The sequence below is a fragment of the Culex pipiens genome, chromosome 2, assembly GCF_016801865.2.
Source record: "Culex pipiens pallens isolate TS chromosome 2, TS_CPP_V2, whole genome shotgun sequence".
In the NCBI taxonomy this organism is placed as follows: domain Eukaryota; kingdom Metazoa; phylum Arthropoda; class Insecta; order Diptera; family Culicidae; genus Culex; species Culex pipiens.
Window position 1 is genome coordinate 27,195,986 of NC_068938.1, and position 20,180 is coordinate 27,216,165.

General features: G+C 37.3%; 1 protein-coding gene and 1 non-coding gene across 2 annotated transcripts in view; both read left to right on the forward strand.

Annotated features, from left to right (window-relative positions):
- The window catches only part of LOC120421294 (elongation of very long chain fatty acids protein AAEL008004), a 34,502-nt gene extending 19,360 nt beyond the window's left edge, over positions 1 to 15,142 (forward strand). The window contains exons 2-6 of the mRNA XM_039584485.2: positions 9,910 to 10,349; positions 13,865 to 13,945; positions 14,034 to 14,217; positions 14,283 to 14,398; positions 14,470 to 15,142. Of these exons, the coding sequence (XP_039440419.1) occupies positions 10,095 to 10,349; positions 13,865 to 13,945; positions 14,034 to 14,217; positions 14,283 to 14,398; positions 14,470 to 14,730 (897 nt within the window). The 5' untranslated portion in view covers positions 9,910 to 10,094 and the 3' untranslated portion in view covers positions 14,731 to 15,142. The remainder of the gene's footprint in view (positions 1 to 9,909; positions 10,350 to 13,864; positions 13,946 to 14,033; positions 14,218 to 14,282; positions 14,399 to 14,469) is intronic.
- On the forward strand, positions 10,541 to 10,612 carry Trnac-gca (transfer RNA cysteine (anticodon GCA)). Its single transcript has one exon. It is a non-coding gene; the product is annotated as a tRNA-Cys (tRNA).
- Positions 15,143 to 20,180: the final 5,038 nt, after the last annotated feature.

Genomic DNA, 20,180 nt, shown 5'->3' on the forward strand with positions numbered 1-20,180 from the left:
GGTACTCCGGAGTGGACATAAGTACTTAGAGTTGGGTATGATCTTTGCTTTTGGCTGGAGGCTATGTTTGCTTGCAATGAATGGAGCTGGCTTAGAAGGGTAGGTCAGTTGACCGTGAATGAGGAGTGATTTTTTGTGAGTTTGTGTGTTCACACTTTCTGCATTTATTTATTTCAAACTATTTTTTTAAATAACTTTATTTTTAATGACTACTGAAACGTTTGTGAAAAGGATTTCAACAATGAACCTTATTAGTTAGGCTCATCAATATTTTTCAGGGATATCCCATAATTTCTCGAAAACAAAACCATAAATCATTTCAAGAACTTATTCAACTCACGAGATGTTGGCAAAAATAACCTGTTTTCATCAACTATCACTATACGGCTTAACGGAATCGTGATTACCAGGTGCTTATCGCTCGACTCGTCTGAGAACATCTTAGAACGATCTCGACGATCAACTTCATGCATGATCACGAACATCCAACGTCGCAAAACAGACAGGTAGCCTCAGCTGTGCTAATGGCCGCCGGCCGGAATCAAACCTCTTCTAATCGAATTAAGGTGTCACAACACCGGAATAGTCTCTCATTCCGCGCGAAGATCACCACAACCACCTTGTGTGTACAGCCTTTATCTCTGCGATGTTGTCGGAATCTGAAGTCGATGAAAACAAACAGACATCGACAGCCGGTTAATGTATTCCGCAGGAAGCCGAGCCCCGAAGGTCGTCAATTCGCGTCGAAGAAATTTACCAATCACCAACGTTTAATCAGCCCGTCGACCTTGAGGGCCGTTGCGGGCTGACATTTGCGTACAAACGTCACCCAAGCATAGCTCGCTGGCTATCCGACTATGCAAACATGCTCCAGTATGCACCGCCAAGCGTTGCGACACGGCCCATAACCAGTTCCTCTCCCTCGCACAGGCTTCGAGTGGCGGCGTCTAACGGCTCCAATCGCCTTTAACGTGTGTGTCAAATTAGTGTGTCTTGAGCACGATCGCCACGCGATCAAATCGCTCGGTAATGGGCAAATCTATCAACCCTAATTACACGAAGCTGGCGGCAGCAGGTCTTCACGGCCCTTCAAACGATTATTAACACTCCTCCGTCCAAGGCATATTTCACTTACACGGACGACCAAGCCTCCGAAACCGTTGCTTCGCTAAATTCAACTCGCTCGCATTTGGCTCCATTTCAACCAATCTTGATCGTTCTTGCAGCATTCGAACCGGTAGGATTTCAAGATTCATCTAAAACAAGAACGAACTTGATCCGACTAACCTGCTAGTCACACCGACTAAATTCGTCGAAGCAACTCTTTTTAGGCGCTCGTTTTAGGGAACACACCATGGCCAAATCAACAAGAAAGCATTAAAATTTGAAATCAACCATTCAAATTTAACTAATTTGGGGTCGCTGAACACGAATATGACACTTAGAATATTCCATAGTATTCAGAAATCCAGAAATCCAAGATGGCGGCCAATATGGTGCCTGTAGTATATTGGGAATATTTATTTGAGGTTGTAATAGTGATTCAACCACTCAAATCTAACTAATTTGAGGTCGCTGAACAAGAATATGACACTTAGAATATTCCAAAGTATTCAGAAATCCAGAAATCCAAGATGGCGGCCAATATGGCGCCTGTAGTATATTAGGAACATATATTTGAGGGGGTAATAGTGATTCAACCACTCAAATCCAACTAATTTGAGGTCGCTGAACACGAATATGACACTAAGAATATCCCAAAGTATTCCGATAAACGCTTCTATTTTTTGTTCTGCTGACATTGGATCTGTCAACTAACGCTCATCGTTGTCGTGACCGTGGACGAGCCGTCCAGCGATGAGTTCATAGATTTATGGCGGGCTGGCAGCACGGGTCATGTACTTGAGTGCTGCTGCTCTACTGAGTACAGCGAGTGTAAACACTGGTGGCAACTTGGACGTAGCGCCGTTGGCTTTTGTAATGAATCAGTGGTAATTTACAGTGGCGATTGTCTCGAGTAGGAAGATGCTATCGCGATCGTGAATATGGTTTGTGGTCTAAACGCGATTGTCACTCAAAATTAAGACGCATAGATATTCAATTGAAATGGTTTTGGTAGACATTGAATCCTCAAATGTATTTTAATTGCGCCTTTAGAAACAGTGACATTATTATGTCGTTGCCGAGTTTGACTGGTTTCAATATCTTTAAGAAAAAAAAACTTCTGTGAGGTACTCCAAAGGATTTGAATTGGATTTTTGAATCAGTTTTCAAAAATTAACTTCGTAGTCCTTCTTGACAGAAAAGGTCCTACTAGACAGCTTGCTCCAAGGGAACCATAGTTAATGCATAAAAAATGGTGTCTTGACATTTTTTATTTTTGCATTTAGGCCGTTGCAAATATTTTTCAAACTTTATTTATTGAGTCCAAGATTTTAAAAAAAATAAAAGCTTTCAAAAATATATACAATTAGTTATGGACCATAAATTTCGTTTTGGGTGAAAAGGTAATATGGAAATTTGAAAATTTTGCACTGTGGATTTGGAATTGAACTTCTGATAGAAGATATTTCCAACGATTTTTATTTCTGATTTGGGTTTCGGGAAACGGGAAAAATATTTTTGGAATCACGGAAATTCCTGGGACCCCGGGAAATTTTCGAAACAGCCATAAAATCTATGGTTTCATTATATTTGTTATATTTTCCAAGCTTAAAATCATAGAATTAGCTCAATCATATTATACTTTAATCTAAACAAGGACAACAGTTTTTAAATAGCTAATATGAAATTAAAATTAGTTTTTTTGTTCATTGTTGTACTTTTGATTTTAAACGAATTACAATGTGATTCAACTTAAATAAACTTATATAAATATATTTCTTTTTTATAAAACATCGTCAGGCTTGATTTCTTTGAAAATATCTCAAAAAAGAGGCGGCAACAAATAAAATGACACCAGTCAATCAAAAGTTTAAGATAAGTTTTTAATTTCATGTTTTATATAATAAAACTTTATGCAACACGAGCCAAACATTTATCGTATGGATCTCAATTACTTTTTCAAAATGTCTTACGTACATAAGAAACTCTTGGCGCATTGGTTGTTTTGAAAAAAGTAATCTAGAAATACAAAAAGTGCTGGAAAAATCAGTTTACAACAAGCTGCTTACAAATTTGTTTGCAACCCCGAATAAACGCTTTTTGAATGGAATTTTTGCAAACATCCGTGTGTTAAATATAAAATTTATTGATACTTATTGATACTAGTGCTGAAAAATTTAACTTTCACAAAAAAAAACCTTTGCAAAAAAACATATAAACAAGAATACAGTCTGAATACGTAAGGAGATTTAAGAGCAATAAATTTAAAAATCGGTGTTCTGTGAAATTGTTTTGTTCTGTTCCTATTTTAACCAATGTAATTCAAAACTTCATGCAAAAAAATGGCTAAATATCTGCCTTAACTCGTTTCATCTCAATCTTTTGAAAATATATAAAATCATATAGGAAATAGTTAAAGCGCTAGGCAATTTGCAGTTAGGTAAACTAAAATTTAAACAGTTTTTCTTAATACACAAAATATGCTGCTGATGTAAAAAATAACATGTTTTTTAATCCAACCACTCATATTGACTAATTCATATCAGCTTTCTTAAAGGTGTGCTCAGCTCTAGTTTTTTTTTCAATATGGGTATTTTTCAGGTTTACCTTGGTGTTAATTTTTATAACATTTTTAAATGAACAAAACTAGCTATGCTTTGACATTTTTGCGTATTTATGAATTATTTGTCTTACACTTTGTTTGTAAAAAAGACTCTTTTTTTACTTTTCATTTAACAAATTGTTCTTAAAACAAAAACAAAATTGGTTAGAAAAGAGTTTGCTTTACTCCAAAAATCAAGTAAAATTGAATCAATGTTTCAAAAAAATTCTTTGAATGATTTTTAATTTGCAATCGCCTTATCCTTAAAAAACAACTGCATTATAAATTGCATTGAAGACTTCTGTTTACTTATGTCAGAATTTCTCTTCAAATTTGTTTTCAAAAATTGCAAGGAAAAACAAAAAAAAAACATGCTACATAACATTTATATCATATTGAAAAAAAATGTATGTAATCAAACAAAAGCAAATTTAGGATTATTATTAAAACTTCTACTCTTGAACGAAAATTGATGTTACACATTGAGAAAAAAATATTTCCATGATTTTAATAATGTATTAATGAATGTCCGAGTCAGCCGAAACGATTGGTACGACGACGAGTGCCAACGGATTACCGCCGAGAAGAAGGCAGCTTACGACAGGAAGCTGCACAAGGCGACGAGAGGGAACGTGGAACGATACAGGCAGGCTAGGAATCGGCAGGTCGCGGTCTTTAAGCTCAAAAAGCGCCAGCAGGAAGACCGGGATTGCGCAGAAATGGAGCAGCTATTCCGAGCTAACGAGTCGCGGAAGTTTTACGAGAAGGTGAACCGGTCCCGCAAAGGCTTCGTGCCGCGAGCCGATGTATGCAGGGACAACGAGGGGAACTTGATCGTGAACAAAAGCGAGGTGTTGGACAGGTGGAAGCAGTACTTCAACGAGCACCTTAACGGCGATGAAGCGGACGGAGACGGCGTTGGAGTCAACCTTGGAGCGCCCGCAGCTGATGAACAGTTCCCGGCGCCTGATCTAGAAACGGTGAAGAGGGAGATCAGGAAGCTGAAGAACAACAGAGCTGCCGGCAAGGATCGGTTACCCGGTGAGCTCTTCAAATATGGAGGAGAGAAACTGGCGAGGGCGCTTCACTGTGTGATCTCCAAGATCTGGGAGGAGGAGAAGCTACCGGAGGAGTGGATGGATGGTGTCGTGTGCCCCATCTACAAAAAGGGCGATAAGCTGGACTGCGGCAACTACCGCGGCATCACGCTTATCAACGCGGCCTACAAAATCCTCTCCCAGATCCTCTGCCGTCAGCTGTCACCCCATGCAAGGAGGTTCGTGGGGCCCTACCAAGCGGGCTTCACTGGCGCGCGCGCCACCACGGACCAAATATTTTGTCTCCGACAGATCCTCGAGAAATGTCGTGAGTACAACGTGCCCACACATCACATCTTTATCGACTTCAAGGCGGCCTATGATACAGTCGACCGCGAGCAGCTATGGCAGATTATGCACGAGAACGGGTTTCCGCCTAAACTGACTCGACTGATCAAGGCTACCTTGGATGGTGTGATGTGTCACGTGCGTGTTTCGGGGGATTTAGCGGAACCCTTTGGATCACGCCGAGGGCTGCGGCAAGGTGATGGCCTATCCTGTGCGCTATTTAACATCGTCCTTGAGGGCATTATTCGAAGGGCGGGCATTGACACGAGTTGCACGATCATGAACAGATCCTACCAGCTGCTTGCTTTTGCCGATGACATCGACATTGTGGCAAGAAACCTGGAGACGGTGAAGAATGTCTACACCCGACTGAAGGTACAAGCAAGGCGTGTAGGACTTGGCATGAATACGACGAAGACGAAGTACATGAGAGGAAGGGGTTCGAAGGACGTTGGCCCCCCATGTCTCACCCCTCTAGCTGTGGATGATGATGAGTTGGAGGAGGTGAGCGAGTTCGTGTACTTGGGGTCGCTGGTAACCGCCGACAACGACACCAGCAAAGAGATCCGGACTCGTATTTTTGCCGGGAATCGTGCGTACTTCGGATTACGGAAGACTCTCACATCAGATCGAGTGCAACGCCGCACGAAGCTGACGATGTACAAAACACTGATTAGACCGGTAGTCCTCTATGGCCACGAGACTTGGACGATGCGGCAGGAGGACGAACGAGCCCTTGGAGTTTTCGAACGGAAGGTGCTACGAACGATCTACGGTGGAGTGCAGGTGTCTGACGGAGTGTGGCGAAGACGCATGAACCACGAACTGCACGCGTTTCTTGAAGAACCGACCATCGCCACCCAGGCGAAGATCGGGAGGCTCAGGTGGGCCGGCCATGTCGCCCGAATGGACGAGAGCCAGCCTGTCAGACTGCTTTTTGACCGCGCTGAACCAGCTGGCGGAACAGGCAGAAGAGCAGGGAAACCGCGCGCACGGTGGGGAGATCAAGTGAATGGTGATATCCGGAAGATCTGTAACCTGGGAAATTGGAGAGTAGCAGCTCAAGATCGAGAAAGATGGAAGCGTCTTCTTGCTACAGCACGCGTACCTGGTGCGCTATGCTGATTGGTATGGTATGTATGTAATGAATGTAATTTTACATTTAATCACTATAACTGTGGTAAATGTCAATCACTAGAGTCTAGGGACTCAACATTTTTATACCTACCTTGTACCTACCTATTTTTTCAGGCCATAACCAAGTTTGGTTTTTTTATGAAGTTGAAGATAAATGCAAAACCTTGGTAGCTTATCCGATAAGGCTCCACGCTTCCATTTAATTCCAAATCGATCCAAAAAATCGTGCGGCAAATATTTCGAATAACTAGCGTCAAAGGACATGAATTGAAGAAAAAAAAATATTCGGAGAAATCAAAGTTGTATAACTACTATTTGAAACAAAATTGTGACAACAAACCATTTTTTATTTTCAATGATTTTTAAAGATATTTAAAAAAGGGAAATTTGTTTGTTAGAAAAATATCCGAAGTATACTTTCAGGCTTTATCAAAGCTGTCCAACCGTTATAAAACCTATCAGCCAAAACCAACATTAAAACCACTTAGTCGTAACAGCCTCCCCAGAACCCCGATAACACTCCCTGGAAAAATTACATTTCAAAAGTCTTCAAACGTCTTATGTCAGACAGGGTTTATGGCAATGTTGAAATACAAAATATGTATTGAAGGTAATTAAAATAATTTAAAGATTATTTCTCGCAATTCTTGGCTTAATTTCTGCGGTTTTTTGGCCGCTTTAAATGCCTTTTTTATGAGCTTATGGTTTAAATTAGGCTTTTTGCATGCTTAACGGCACTTGACAGTTACAACACCCTTGGCCATCGGGTTGTCAAGACTCTTTTAAAACGTTTATAAATCCTTTTTGAAAGGCATTTTGCTTTTTATTTATTTATTCTCAAAGCGTTCAAATCAGCCCATGCTTAATGGTTGCTGTGAATGCCAACATAAAACTTATAAGCAGTCTAGATACTGCCATAAAAGCTGAATAAAACTAGGTGGAGGCTAGTTGGTTTAAAAATGTTATAAAGTAAATTGATGAAAGCATGTTTATAACCAGCACTGTGAAAATTAAAAATGCATGCCCTTGATAGAATGCATACCATCATAATCATTTTCAAAGTTTTTCCTTCCTCTGGAGCCATTTTTTGTCGATTTTTTTTTTCTGTGTTCAAAATGTCATTTTGAGCCAATTTTGTTCTACGCAGAACTTTACTTCTCTTGTTCTATGTTCTTCTTTTTACATTTTTATTATTTTCATTTGCATTAATCTTATTTGGTTTATGTTTGTTTCTGATAGTATTTGACCAATTCTACCACGCATTATCTTTTAACTCACTAGTTTTATCTTTATGTTTTTGTAGTCACTTTTTAAAATGTTTAGCTCATTCGTATTTTTGTACTAAAGAATAATACAATTATCATTTAAATTGTAAAAATAATGCGTAGAGCCAAAGTATGGGACATTGTAAAAAATACTGCATAATAGCATGCATTTTAGTGAAAAACACTGCCAGAGATGACCCGAGAAAAAAAAAGAAATTAAAATAAATAGATCGAAGCCTACCTAGAGGCGGGGTTGGTTTGTAAAGGGTTAAGTGAACTGCTAAATTGATCTTTATTTTTTCTCAATTCAGTCCAGACTCGATAATACGAAGTTTCGATTATCCAAAGTTTGATAATCAGAAGTTTTGTATGGGACTTCAAATAATCGAATCAAGAAACAAAAAAATATTTTTTCGTTTTTCCTTTTTCCTTTCTTTTTCTTTCTTTCTTAATCAAATTCGAGTTCGGCGACCCTATTTTAGTGAAATTTGAATAGTTGATTGCCTAATAATTAATAAAATGCATTTTTCAACATTTCGTCACCGCCATATTGGCCGCCTTCCTGGATTTTCAGCGTAGTTTAGGAATCATAATTAACACTATTCGGGTCGAATTCAGGTCGCAGAATTGTTGATGTTAAAAACGAGGAAATAGGAAAAGGTAAAAATAATGTGTTCATGATTTGATTATTAGAAGTTCCACAGGAACCTTCGGATAATCGAAACTTCGGATAATCGAGGCTTCAGATAATCAAATCTGGACTGTAATCATTTAAACTTATGATTTTTTAAAGAATTTATTGAAGCAAATTAGCATTAGAAATATAGAAACAGACAAAAATCAATTAATAACAATCCAAAACCAGGAAATCGACTCAGGAAGTACAACAAACAGCTAAAGAGGAATTATGGTGACAGTGACAGTTACCAACACTTCCTAGAAGCACGAGAGACCAGTTTGGTATAAGAAAAGCGCTTTTCCGCAAACAGATGAATTGCTTTCGCGGAACGTGGCATGTGCCGTTCTGCTTTGGCAGCTTGTCGTCCTTCAGCGTTGGAATCCAGTTATGGAAAAAGGCTGCCGTATTTTCTGTTCAAATATGATTCGCCGCATGTGTGCGCTAATAGGACGAGTTAGGTGCAGGCGGCAGCCAAATGAGATGCGATGTTGTTGAGAGTCGAGTTGAAAACTCTTAGTGCAGCAGAAACGGCAAATCTAGCTCTGCTAATGTGGTTGGCATTGAACAACCGCGAATTGAGCTCATGATACGCTTGCCAGTACTCGAATGTAAACAGAGAAGCTCGTGGTGGCACTTGAAATGCAAACATCAGTCAGTGGAATATCCTTAACTCTGGGGGGAGGAGGTGCGCGAAAAACGCAGTCCAGCGAACTAAACAGCAAACATCAACGGCACGCAAGGCACGAGCTTCACGCTATGCCTCTACTCCATCAGTGCCGTTTAGGGTAGCGATCTGAGTGGAGCTCTGATTTGTGCAAGGGTGTTTTTTTGCTAACTCTAAATATTAGTTAAACTCAACTTAACATTTTTCAAGTTGATGTCAGTAAATGCTTCAAATTCGTCAAGGTATGATAGATTTGGGCTCCCTGAACACGCCCCAAATAACATAATTGAATTTCAGTGAATTTGCTGCCAATAAATTAAATTGTAAGTTTCGGATAAAAATGCTGTAATAACATCTTTACTCCGAATAAGCCAAAAAAAAACTTGTTATTTGAAAATGTTTGCAACTCATTTTACCCAAAACTTAATTAAAAATAAATGTCATAGATCATTGTATTGAATAAACAAATTGTGTTGTTTTGATTAAATTGAACTTCAACCCCTCTTCTCGGTACCGCCCATGTCTCCCTCCAACCGGTAGCATTCTGAAGCACGCTATTCATACCACCCTCTCCGTCCCCTTCTTGATCCACCCGTAGAACGCAGTGTGAACGCTTTCCGTCACTCTTCTTCAAACCACAACCGATGCAGTTAGTTCAGGTTTAGTTAGAGGGGCTTTGCGGTAGTAAGAGGGGAGGCCGTGCAAACAACTTTCAATTATGTTCTACGCCGCGTGGCGCGAGATTGGATGCTGACCAGCTAAGCCGCGACTCGACCCAGGGGCTGAACTCGCACGTTCCGACTTTTAAGCTTCTCCCTTGGAGCTTTAAGCATTCGAGTGCAGTGAGGGGGCGCAGTACGTTAACCTTCAAAGTTGATCTGGAGAACACTGTGCAGCTTAATTGGCTTTTGACTGTGATAATGAACGATAAATCGCACGGTTGGTGAACTCGTTAGTACGAACTTAAGGAGTCCTACCAGTTATTATTGTTTAAATACTTCGTTTGATTACCAAATCATTTTTTGATTAATATTCTGATAATAATTAGTGTTTCCTTTTTGTATCTTTTCCAGATATTCACGAAAATCTCTGCAGCATCGCTGAATCCAGTGCTTCCCCAAATGTCAATTACCTTCATTAGCTAGCATCGCTTACACCGTGTACCCAACGAAAAGAAGTCAATTACAACTACCCTCTAATCTTAAATTCCTAACGAAAAAGCTCAATTTAATCACAAACCAAACCAAAAAACACAAAAATGGCATCGCCCAACGTGACCGCGTCTTCCAACTACTGGGACTTTGTGTTCACCGACCTGGCCGACCCGCGGACGAACCACTGGCCGCTGATATCGTCCCCCGTGCCGGGCCTGACCATCATCGCCAGCTATCTGTACTTTGTGCTCAACTTCGGGCCCAAGTACATGGCGAACCGGAAGCCGTTCCAGATGCAGCGGCTCCTAGTCGTCTACAACTTTGTCCAGGTGCTCGTCAGCATATGGCTGTTTTTTGAGGTGAGTTTTGAGTTTCGTATAATATTATGTTTCGAACAACGTTTTGATTGTAAAACTAAAAAGTGTTGCTCTTCAAACACCACAAGATAAGGGAAGAAAACATGTCATCGTAAAAGCTGTAAAAGAAGCTAAAATCACTCGTGTGAAACTCGTTCACAATTTGTGAACCTCTTGTTTGGCACTTATCATCTGGGGCTATAGCTCAGTGGTAGAGCATTCGACTGCAGATCGAGAGGTCCCCGGTTCAAACCCGGGTGGCCCCTGAGTGATTTTTTTTTGTATTGGTTACTTCATGGTACACTATTGAAATAAGTCTTCATTTAGGTGCTATTCACAAATTACTAGCGTTTTAGACCCCCAGGTCATCTGGGCAACACTTTTGGACTCGACTTTAACCAATTTGGAATAAACTTGAAAAGGATGTTCATCTATCGATAGGAAACAAAAATTCCATGCTGGTGTCGATTTTTGACAACGCCAATCAGAACATAGCAATTATTTGATCAAAAATGCACTAAGTAGAAATTTGGCAAAGAAATTCGGTTAAAATATTTGTGTTAATTTTGATTACAGTCATGCCCCGGATTGCACGCCTCGGTTTTGCACCGGTTATGTTTCGTTCATCTGCCTCAGTTAAGCACGACCCAGCACAGAGCTTACGGAATTTAGACTATATGGGAGACATTGGCTATAATGCTATGATAAATCATCCAAACTTAATAATATTATACTGTTTTGGAATCGGGAAGATGTCAGCTATCCATAGCAATAAGAATTACATGAAAATATTAAAAAAATACATATTTTTCTGTATTATTTAAATGCTATATTTCTCGAAAAAATAACAAAAAATATTTTTTCAGCAATAGGGGTATCAAATAATCAAAATGTTTTCATACATTTCGATAGTAATAATATTATTTTGTGAAATACTCAAAATTTTCACCAAACTACGTATTTTTGTAAAAATTATAAAATATTCAGTTTTTTACAATATAGGTTTCAAATGATTGGGATTTTTTTATGCATTTCAAAAGTAATAACACATATTTGTGAAAAAAAATCAAAATTTTCATAAGACTACGTATTTTTTTCAAAATACAAAAAAAAAATATTTTTTTACAATATGGGTATCAAATGTTTAGAATGTTTTCATACATTTCGATAGTAATAATATTTTTTGTGAAATACTCAAACATTTTACAAAACTACGAATTTTCGTAAAAAAATATGAAATATTTAGTTTTTAACAATATTAATTTCAAATTATCGGCATTTTATTAATACATTTCAAAAGTAAAAACACATATTTGTTAAAAAAAAAAATCAGCATTTTCATAAGACTACGTATTTTTCAGAAAATAAAAAAATATTTTTTTGATCAGAATGTTTTTATACATTTCGATAGTGAAGATATTTTTTGTAGAATACTCAAAATTTTCACAAAACTAAGTATTTTCGAAAAAATAAAATATTAAGTTTTTTACAATATGGGTTTCAAATGATCGGGATTTTTTCAAACATTTCAAAAGTAATAACACATATTTGTAAAAATAAACTCAAAATTTTCACAAAACTACGTATTTTATGAAAAAAATCTCTAAATTTCAGTGTTTTTCAAATATGGATATCAAATGCTCGTGATTTTTTATACATTTTGTAAGTGATAATATCTTTTGTGGATCGCTCAAAATGTTCACAAAACTACGTATTTTCGAAAAAATAATAAAATGTTCAGTTTTTTACAGTATCGAACAATCGGGATTTTTCAAACATTTCAATAGTTAACACATATTTGTAAAAAAAACTCATTATTTTCACAATACTACGTGTTTTCTGAAAAAATACGTATTTTCATTTACAATATGGGTATCAAATAATCGGAATTTTTCATACATTTCGATAGCGATAATATTTTTGTGGAATATTCAAAATTTTCACAAAACTATGTATTTTCGAAAAAATTATATACAATATGGATATCAAATAATCAGGATTTTTTCAAACACTTCGAAAGTAATAAAACATATTTGTAAAAAAAACTCAAAATTATTTATTTTCTGAAAAAACTCTAAATTTAAGTTTTTTTAAAATATGGGTATCAAATGCTTGAGATTTTTTCATACCGTAAACTGGGATGACTTTGATAGCCCGGGGTGACTTTGATAGGTTTTTCAAATGCCCGTCAAACTAATATCTAAACATTTTTGGGAATTTGGAGTATGTAAGCATTAAAGGATAGCTTATTATCGAACATATATGCAAAAATGTGACTGCTACATTGGATGTATCAAAATTAGTGGCCAAATCAAATTCCTATCAATGTCACCCCGGGCTATCAAAGTCACCCCAGTTTACGGAACATTTTGTAAGTAATAACACAATTTTTTGAAAATGATAAAACAAATCACAAAGTTACTTTTTTTCGAAAAATAAAAATTCCATTATCCGATACTATATAATTAAAACTGAAGTTTTTTTATTTTTCAAAAGTACGTAGTTCTGTGAAAATTATTTTCAATACAATCACGATGACACAATGGTGATAAAATACAAAAAAAAAATCAAATTAGCATTCTCAAGAGTGAGCAAATTAAATGGAAATCAAATTTTTGTATTTTTGGATTCAAATAAAACTTTGAATGTGCTGTCCAAAGAATATATTTTGCGTCAATATAGCTGTTGTCCATTTAAGAAGGAAATTAAAAATCATGTTTTATTTCAATTTTTCACTCTAAAAATGTATTGCACTAACCGTAGTATCAGTTTTAAACGTACAGGTTCTATGATAGTTCTGATTTTTGCCTTCCTCACCTCACTGAGGCAAGGCTATAAAATCACTCAAAAAATGAACTTCTTAAATACACCTCCTAGATATACCTTTACGTATACCTATCGACTCAGAATCAAATTCTGAACAAATGTCTGTGGGGATGTGTGTAGACATGATTTTTTTCCACTCGGTTATCTCAGAACTGGCTGAAAAAACCATTTTGCTTCATTTTGATCTCAGAAAGCTGTTTAAAAGCTGTAATTTGATGGAAAATTGTATAAAATATCAACTTTTTTTATACTGTTAGGTTCGTAATCAATTAAACATTTAATAAAATGAAAGTTTGAATGTTTCTGCAATTTTCAAAAGTTGTAACGACAAATTTTTATATTTTAACTAGATTTTGAAATTACCCAGGAATTCCCGAAATTCAAGTGATAGTATACATTTTCATTTTAGCACCATTGTTTTGAAAATGTAAAGAATAAATAAAAATAAATGAAAAAAACTTTATCAATGTAATTTATAGAGCACCGAATGACGTTAATGATGTTTTCATGCTATGAAAACAATTTCAACAAAATGAAAACATACATAAAATCATCTAAAAGAAACTACTTCGTAATGTTTGTAATGCAAACAAATTTAAAAAAATGCTCCGAATATTTAGAAACATTAAGTTAAAACAAACAAGAAGTGAGATTTTAAGGGAAATGATACAATATCAATCATTTTTTTCCAGGGCCTGGATGGTGCCTGGCTGCGGCACTACAGCTGGCGGTGTCAACCGGTGGACTGGACTGATAATCCCATGGCCATGCGGGTAAGTAGCTCAATTGGTTCCTGGTATCTCGTCTCGGATTCTCCAAAAATCCTTATGTCCGTTTTTCCACCAATCCGAACCCGAACAGGTCGCCCGCGGTTGCTACGTGTACTTCCTGGCCAAGATCTCCGAGCTGCTGGACACGGTGTTCTTCACGCTGCGCAAAAAGGACAACCAGATCAGCTTCCTGCACCTGTACCACCACACCGTGATGCCGATGATCTCGTGGGGTGCCACCAAGTACTTCCCGGGCGGACACGGCACCTTTATCGGTTTGGATCTTTGTTTTGGCATTTTCTAGATGTAGTTCTTTCTTAATCGTTTTATTCCCAAACAGGAGTCATCAACTCGTTCGTCCACATCGTGATGTACACGTACTACATGTTCGCGGCCATGGGTCCCCAGTTCCACAAGTACCTCTGGTGGAAGAAGTACATCACTGATCTGCAGATGGTAAGTCGTCGATTTCAGTTCAGTTATAACCCCATTCCTAAACTGTCGCCTCCAATTTTACCCCGTTCCAGATCCAGTTCGGCATGGCCTTCATGCACTCGGCCCAGCTGCTGTGGACGGACTGCGGCTACCCGCGCTGGTCGGTCTGCTTCACGCTGCCGAACGCCATCTTCTTCTACATGCTGTTCAACGATTTCTACAAGAAGACCTACGTCCAGAAGCGGCGGTTGGCCGCCGCCAAAGCCAAAGCCAAGGCCAAGGCCCTCGAGGAGGAGCAGCAGGCCAACGCGGCCCGGCAGCAGGAAGCCGTCGAGCCCAAAAAAGAACTGTAATTCCTTGGAGCATCATCCCTTCCCCTCCTTTTTCTTAGAATAACTCTATCAGGACATATACGGTAACACCAAACCTACCCCCCGAATCAGTCTGAGATCTGTTCATAGAACCTTTTACTTTCTTTCATTGATTCATAAAACTTCCAAAAACAAAACAACAACACAAGAATTGCTCATGTACTACAATCGACTCATAGGTTATCGACTAGTTGTTTTTGTGAGAGAAACCTTGTTTTTGTAAGGACTTTTTTTTCGTAGCTGTGTAAGGTAATTTTAAAAGTGATTTTCTGTTATAGTTCAATGTGAATAAACTAGTGAGTGAGAAGTGGTCCGCTTGAAGACGGCACTGCAGTGGAAGAAATGGAAAATAATAAAAAACGACACAAATTTGTCGAGATTTGTGAAACAAAAACCGGTTTTTCTTCCGCATAGATTTTTTTTTCATTGAAATATATCACCTGGCCCAGCTGTGCTTTTAGTTCCGTGAAATGATTTCGAGGGGGAAAACCTGATTCGTGCATCTTATTACGGAGGATATCCCGGTTCAAAATTTTAGTGTGATTTTAAATCGTCAAACTGGTTCTACCCGGCAAGTGGGTTGCGCATCGAGAAGGTTCCCGAATCATTCTGACTCAGGAGACTTTTGAGTGGCTCTCCATGTGAGGGGGGTTGAACTTTGACCACCAATTCGAGTGGGCGTTCTGTGCGGTGGATTTTTTTTTTATTATTTTGCAGCGGGAGTTGATTGATTGATGACAACAACGGCGCCAACAATGCATTGAGGAAGTTATCTTGAATGGTGTGGAGAAGAGGTTGATTGAGTTGTTCTTCAAAAAATGGCAAACAATTTACCGGAACTTCAAGTTAAAAAGGATCAAGTGAATAAAAACAAAGGTTCAATTTAACGGCCTTTTTGCTGGTTTAAAGAAAAACGGAATCGACGTAACACCTTATAATGTGGCCCTCTTAAACCTTGCGGTTTCGTCAACGGATCCACAGGCGTGTATCGTTCTTTTTACGACAAGACACCGCCTCCCGGGTCTCCTAAGTGTGAAGGTATGGGCACGGGGAGAGGGCACCGAATACCTATATTTACACTTAGAATTTTAAAAAAATATAGCTGGTTTAAAGAATTATTGGCATAATGAAAATATTGAAATTGATCGAAGATCAGACAAATTACAAATAGAAAGACATTTTGAGTAGGACCTCAGGAATACCCCCTGATTTTATTCCTTTGGCAAAAAACAGTAACTGTGAAATTTTTTAGCGAAATTGATTGAGGTTTAAGGGTTGCTATAGATCGTTAAAATTATGAAAAAAAAACATTTAATACAAAAATGTCTTCTTTAAATCCCTAATGACTCGTCAAGATTAACTCGGATCGTTTTGTAGTCTTTGACAAAGTTGTTTGTCATACAATTTTACAAAAGAATCTTACAATTTATGATGATCCGACACATTATACGCCACCTTTAGGTGGAATTTTGATTTTTTTTGCATTTCTCCATACATTTTTTACGATTTTTCTCATAATAATTTTAATGACCAATAGTGCCCCAAAACCTTAACCGATTAGGCTCAAAATTGGCACAGTTTCTTATTTTTAAGAAAAATTCAAGCCAGCTAGCATCACTTAAGATTTTATAAAATTTTTAATTTATCTGGTCACATTAATTTAAAGGACAGCTTAAAACTTAATTTAAAGGACTGCTTAAAACATGATGAGGTTGAATTTTCAATGCTTGAAGTTCATATTATCTGATAATTACAAATAATTTGAAAGCTTTGAAAAATCAGGTAGCACAGGGTTGCAAATGAGTGAGTGAAAGCAATCAAACGATTATCTCTGCACCAAAAACATCCGAGAGTATAGCGGCCATCACTATAGCTTGTGAGATCTCTTCTTGCGTCTCATGATTCCCAGCGATGTCATTCTCTCTTTATCACTCCTCCCCTTTTCCTCGACTATGCACTCTCACCGCTGAGCCTCTCAATCTCTCCGGAAACTGCAATGAGAGAACGCGAGATGACGATTAATAACCAACCACGCATGACGTCCCGTTAAACTGCGTATGAAAAATTGGTTTTGTTACGGCTTTTGTGGTTGAGCGCTGTTGCGGTAGGATGGTCGTGGAAGCGGGAATGAGAGAGAAAAGGAAAACGTCAATCGCGAGTGTGTAAACACGAAAACGTGTTCGGCAATGTTCGGCGCTGAGAGTTTCAATGAGGAGAGAAGAGCAGTTGTATTTGAGGCATGATTATTCAGGCGGGATAATTGTAGCTGATATTTTGATATTTTATCAACCCAGAGGTAGCACAAACATTTCAAATCCTAACTTTTTCATCAGCTTTTGTTTGAAATCTCTTTTGTCAAGTTTTTTTTTTTGAAATACATGATTTTGAATACATGTATAAAATCATGTTTCATGTTTTTTTTTTTATAATTTTGAAAAGTTATTTTTCAAATTAAAATCGAAATTAAGCATGATTTTAAATAAAAACAAAAAAATACTTCAACCTTTCAAGAATTTATTTTGTAATGATTTTCATAGAAATTTTAGACTGAAGATAGCTGTTATGAAAATGTACACAGAAAAAAATCAATTCCCGTAATCGTGAATTAAGTTCACGAATGTGAGATCCACGAAGGAATTTATTCATGAGTATGGTGCATTTGCACCATAAACGTGAATATATTCCTTCGTGGTTCTCATAATCGTGAACTGACTTCACGGTTTCGAAAATTGATTTTTTTCTGTGAAATTGCATACGTTAAAGTCTTTATTTTAAAATTCTGTAAATTGTGTTTTAGATTTCGGAAAATCACAAATTTGATTTAAAGTGTTTTTTCTTCGGTGCTGGTAGATGTCGAGGGATGGCATGCATATTTTTTAAATATTGATGCAAAGGTTCTTGAATTCTTGAAGCATTATGTCTTTAAAAAAATAATCAGGAACATATATTTTACACAGATGTAACTTATTTGGGGCTTCATATTATTAGTTTTAAAATGTACGCTGCAATATAAACAAACGATTGTAAACATTATACACTCAAAGCCCGATGGTTTGACACCAACTGTTTTCAAACGAACCGGGTCACTTTTTAGTTTGACACCCCTTTTACACGGAGTTCACACACACTACCAATCGTTTGTTTTGATAGTGTGCTTGAGCGCCGTGTAAAAAGTGACAGTTCTTCACTTTTTAGTTTGACTTTGACCAACTAACGGGGTACAAACTAAAAAAGTGTCAAACGAAAAAATGACCAACCACCGGGGTTTGAGTGTATAGTTTAGTGAGTTTAGTAAATGTCTCCATTCCATGCTTACAAACTTACATTGACACAATTACTTTTTTTTTTTGCTTTTTGAGTGTTTTTGACTCAAGGTGGTTTTAAAAAAAACCTGATAAGCAAAAATTTAAAAAAATATTTAAAGGACCTTAACAAAACTTGGATAAAATGAATTAAATAATTTGAAGTGTTTGTGGTAAGTTAATCATGTATTACAGAGTGAGCAGAACACCCTCTATGTTTACAAACTCGTATTAGCCCATTCACATTGTTTTGCTTAAATTAGAGTCTTCTGTAATTAAAAACAAACACAAATATTTAGCTACATAAGATTATATAAAAAAATATGGTAAAGAGTCGATGAATTGCCCTAGTACCTTGTTTTATTTCATTGGGTAAAATGAATATTTTTTACAAAATTTTATCTACAAATAGTAAACATGTCCGTAAATGCAACTATTCAGTAATTCTCAACGTTTTTACAAAAAAAAACTTTTTTTTGTATTTTTTTTTTCATTTGGATGATATTTGGTCCGTACATTCTCAATGTCAAAAGAAAGTATTTAGCATCATTGTATTTTCAGACAAAAATATTCTCGGTAAACAAACTCGATTTTCTTCTAATATAATTTTTATTCCTAAAAGTTTAATTCTGTGGTGAAAGTTTGTACTCTTTTCAATAAAAAAAACTGCAATTTTCGAAATGTCGAACTGTAAAGTTTCATTTTTAACATTGAAAATCGAACAAATAGTTTTCGAGATACCGAGAGTTGAAAAGATAAAGCTTATTCACAAAATTGACATTTCAAGAGGCTGTATGTAAGCAACCAGCTGTCTAACAAAAAAAAGTAGAACAATTTAAATGGTTGGATCTTTTCGAAGCCCTCCAAAAATTTTGTTGCAATGTTAGATTAGTTTTACCTAAAAATGTCTTTGATTTGAAATCGATAATCTCTATCGAAAAATTGTTAAGTAATTTTAAATTTCAAATTTGATCATGCATCTAAAAAATATGTTTGAAACTATGATTTCCAATGTTTTTGAGTTTTTCTTTAAAAACTTTTTTTGTTTGAAATTTCTATTTCAAAAACACATTTAAAAAATTCTAACATCAAAGCGACGACCATCATGCGTGCGAGCTTTGCGCGAGTTCGCGGGGCCATGACATGGTGGAACTAATCAGCGGCTTGTTAATGATGCCTGTGTCACCACGAATTGACAGTCGAGCGACCACACAGCTTCAAAACGCGTCCATCGATGAGTGAAGTTCGTGACCTGGCCTGTCAAATGTGCCGGGTGATTAGGTTAAAGAGGTCATTAGGGGGCCGATTGGTTGACAATGTGTTCAGTAGTCAAAATGGAGTGTCACTTCAAGCAGGAACAAGCTTCATTGGTAGAACAAGAATCAACTTATGTGACGTCAGTAGCTACACTAGTTATTGACTCTGAGATGAACTCAACTGAGATCAGCGACGGAGAAACCATTCATTTGTGAGGCCGATTTGCATTTTGCAATATGCAAATCACGATACAAATTCAATTTTAATCTATTTTTGTCACAATCTAAGCAAAGGATGACTTAAATAACTTTCAATATTTTCGAGAAAACCAGTGAAAATCTTCTGGAACCAACATAACAACTTGATAAGTGAACTTTCATTAATCATTCTACCGAGACTAATGGCCAGCTTTTCACCGAAAGAATGTTCCCCGACCTTATTGACAACTCCCAGATAATCCATCATCCCCGGCAGCAGCAGCAGCAACTGTGCAACACTGCAAGTCCCTCTAATGCAACAACTCGACACAATTTGCACTTCATCAAAAGCTGCCACCCGACGAAACTCCACGACGACCAAGGAAATTGATTATGTTTGCGCGAGACTCCTCAAGGTGGAACATACAAAAGTTTTTCCTCATCAACTGCAGCAGCAAGCAGCGATTGTTGATGTTTACTTGAGCTTTAGTAGTGAGGAAAAGTGCAGCTGCCTTTGAAGTCTCCCAGCAGGGCAGAGTGCTTAGACCTGCGATGGTTCTCTTCACCATGACAGTGAACTTTCCCCTTCGGCTTGAGTTACGGAACTGTGCTAAGTTTGTTTGTTTCGATCAAATAAAAAATGATCAGGAGTTCTCAAACGCATAAAAAATCAATT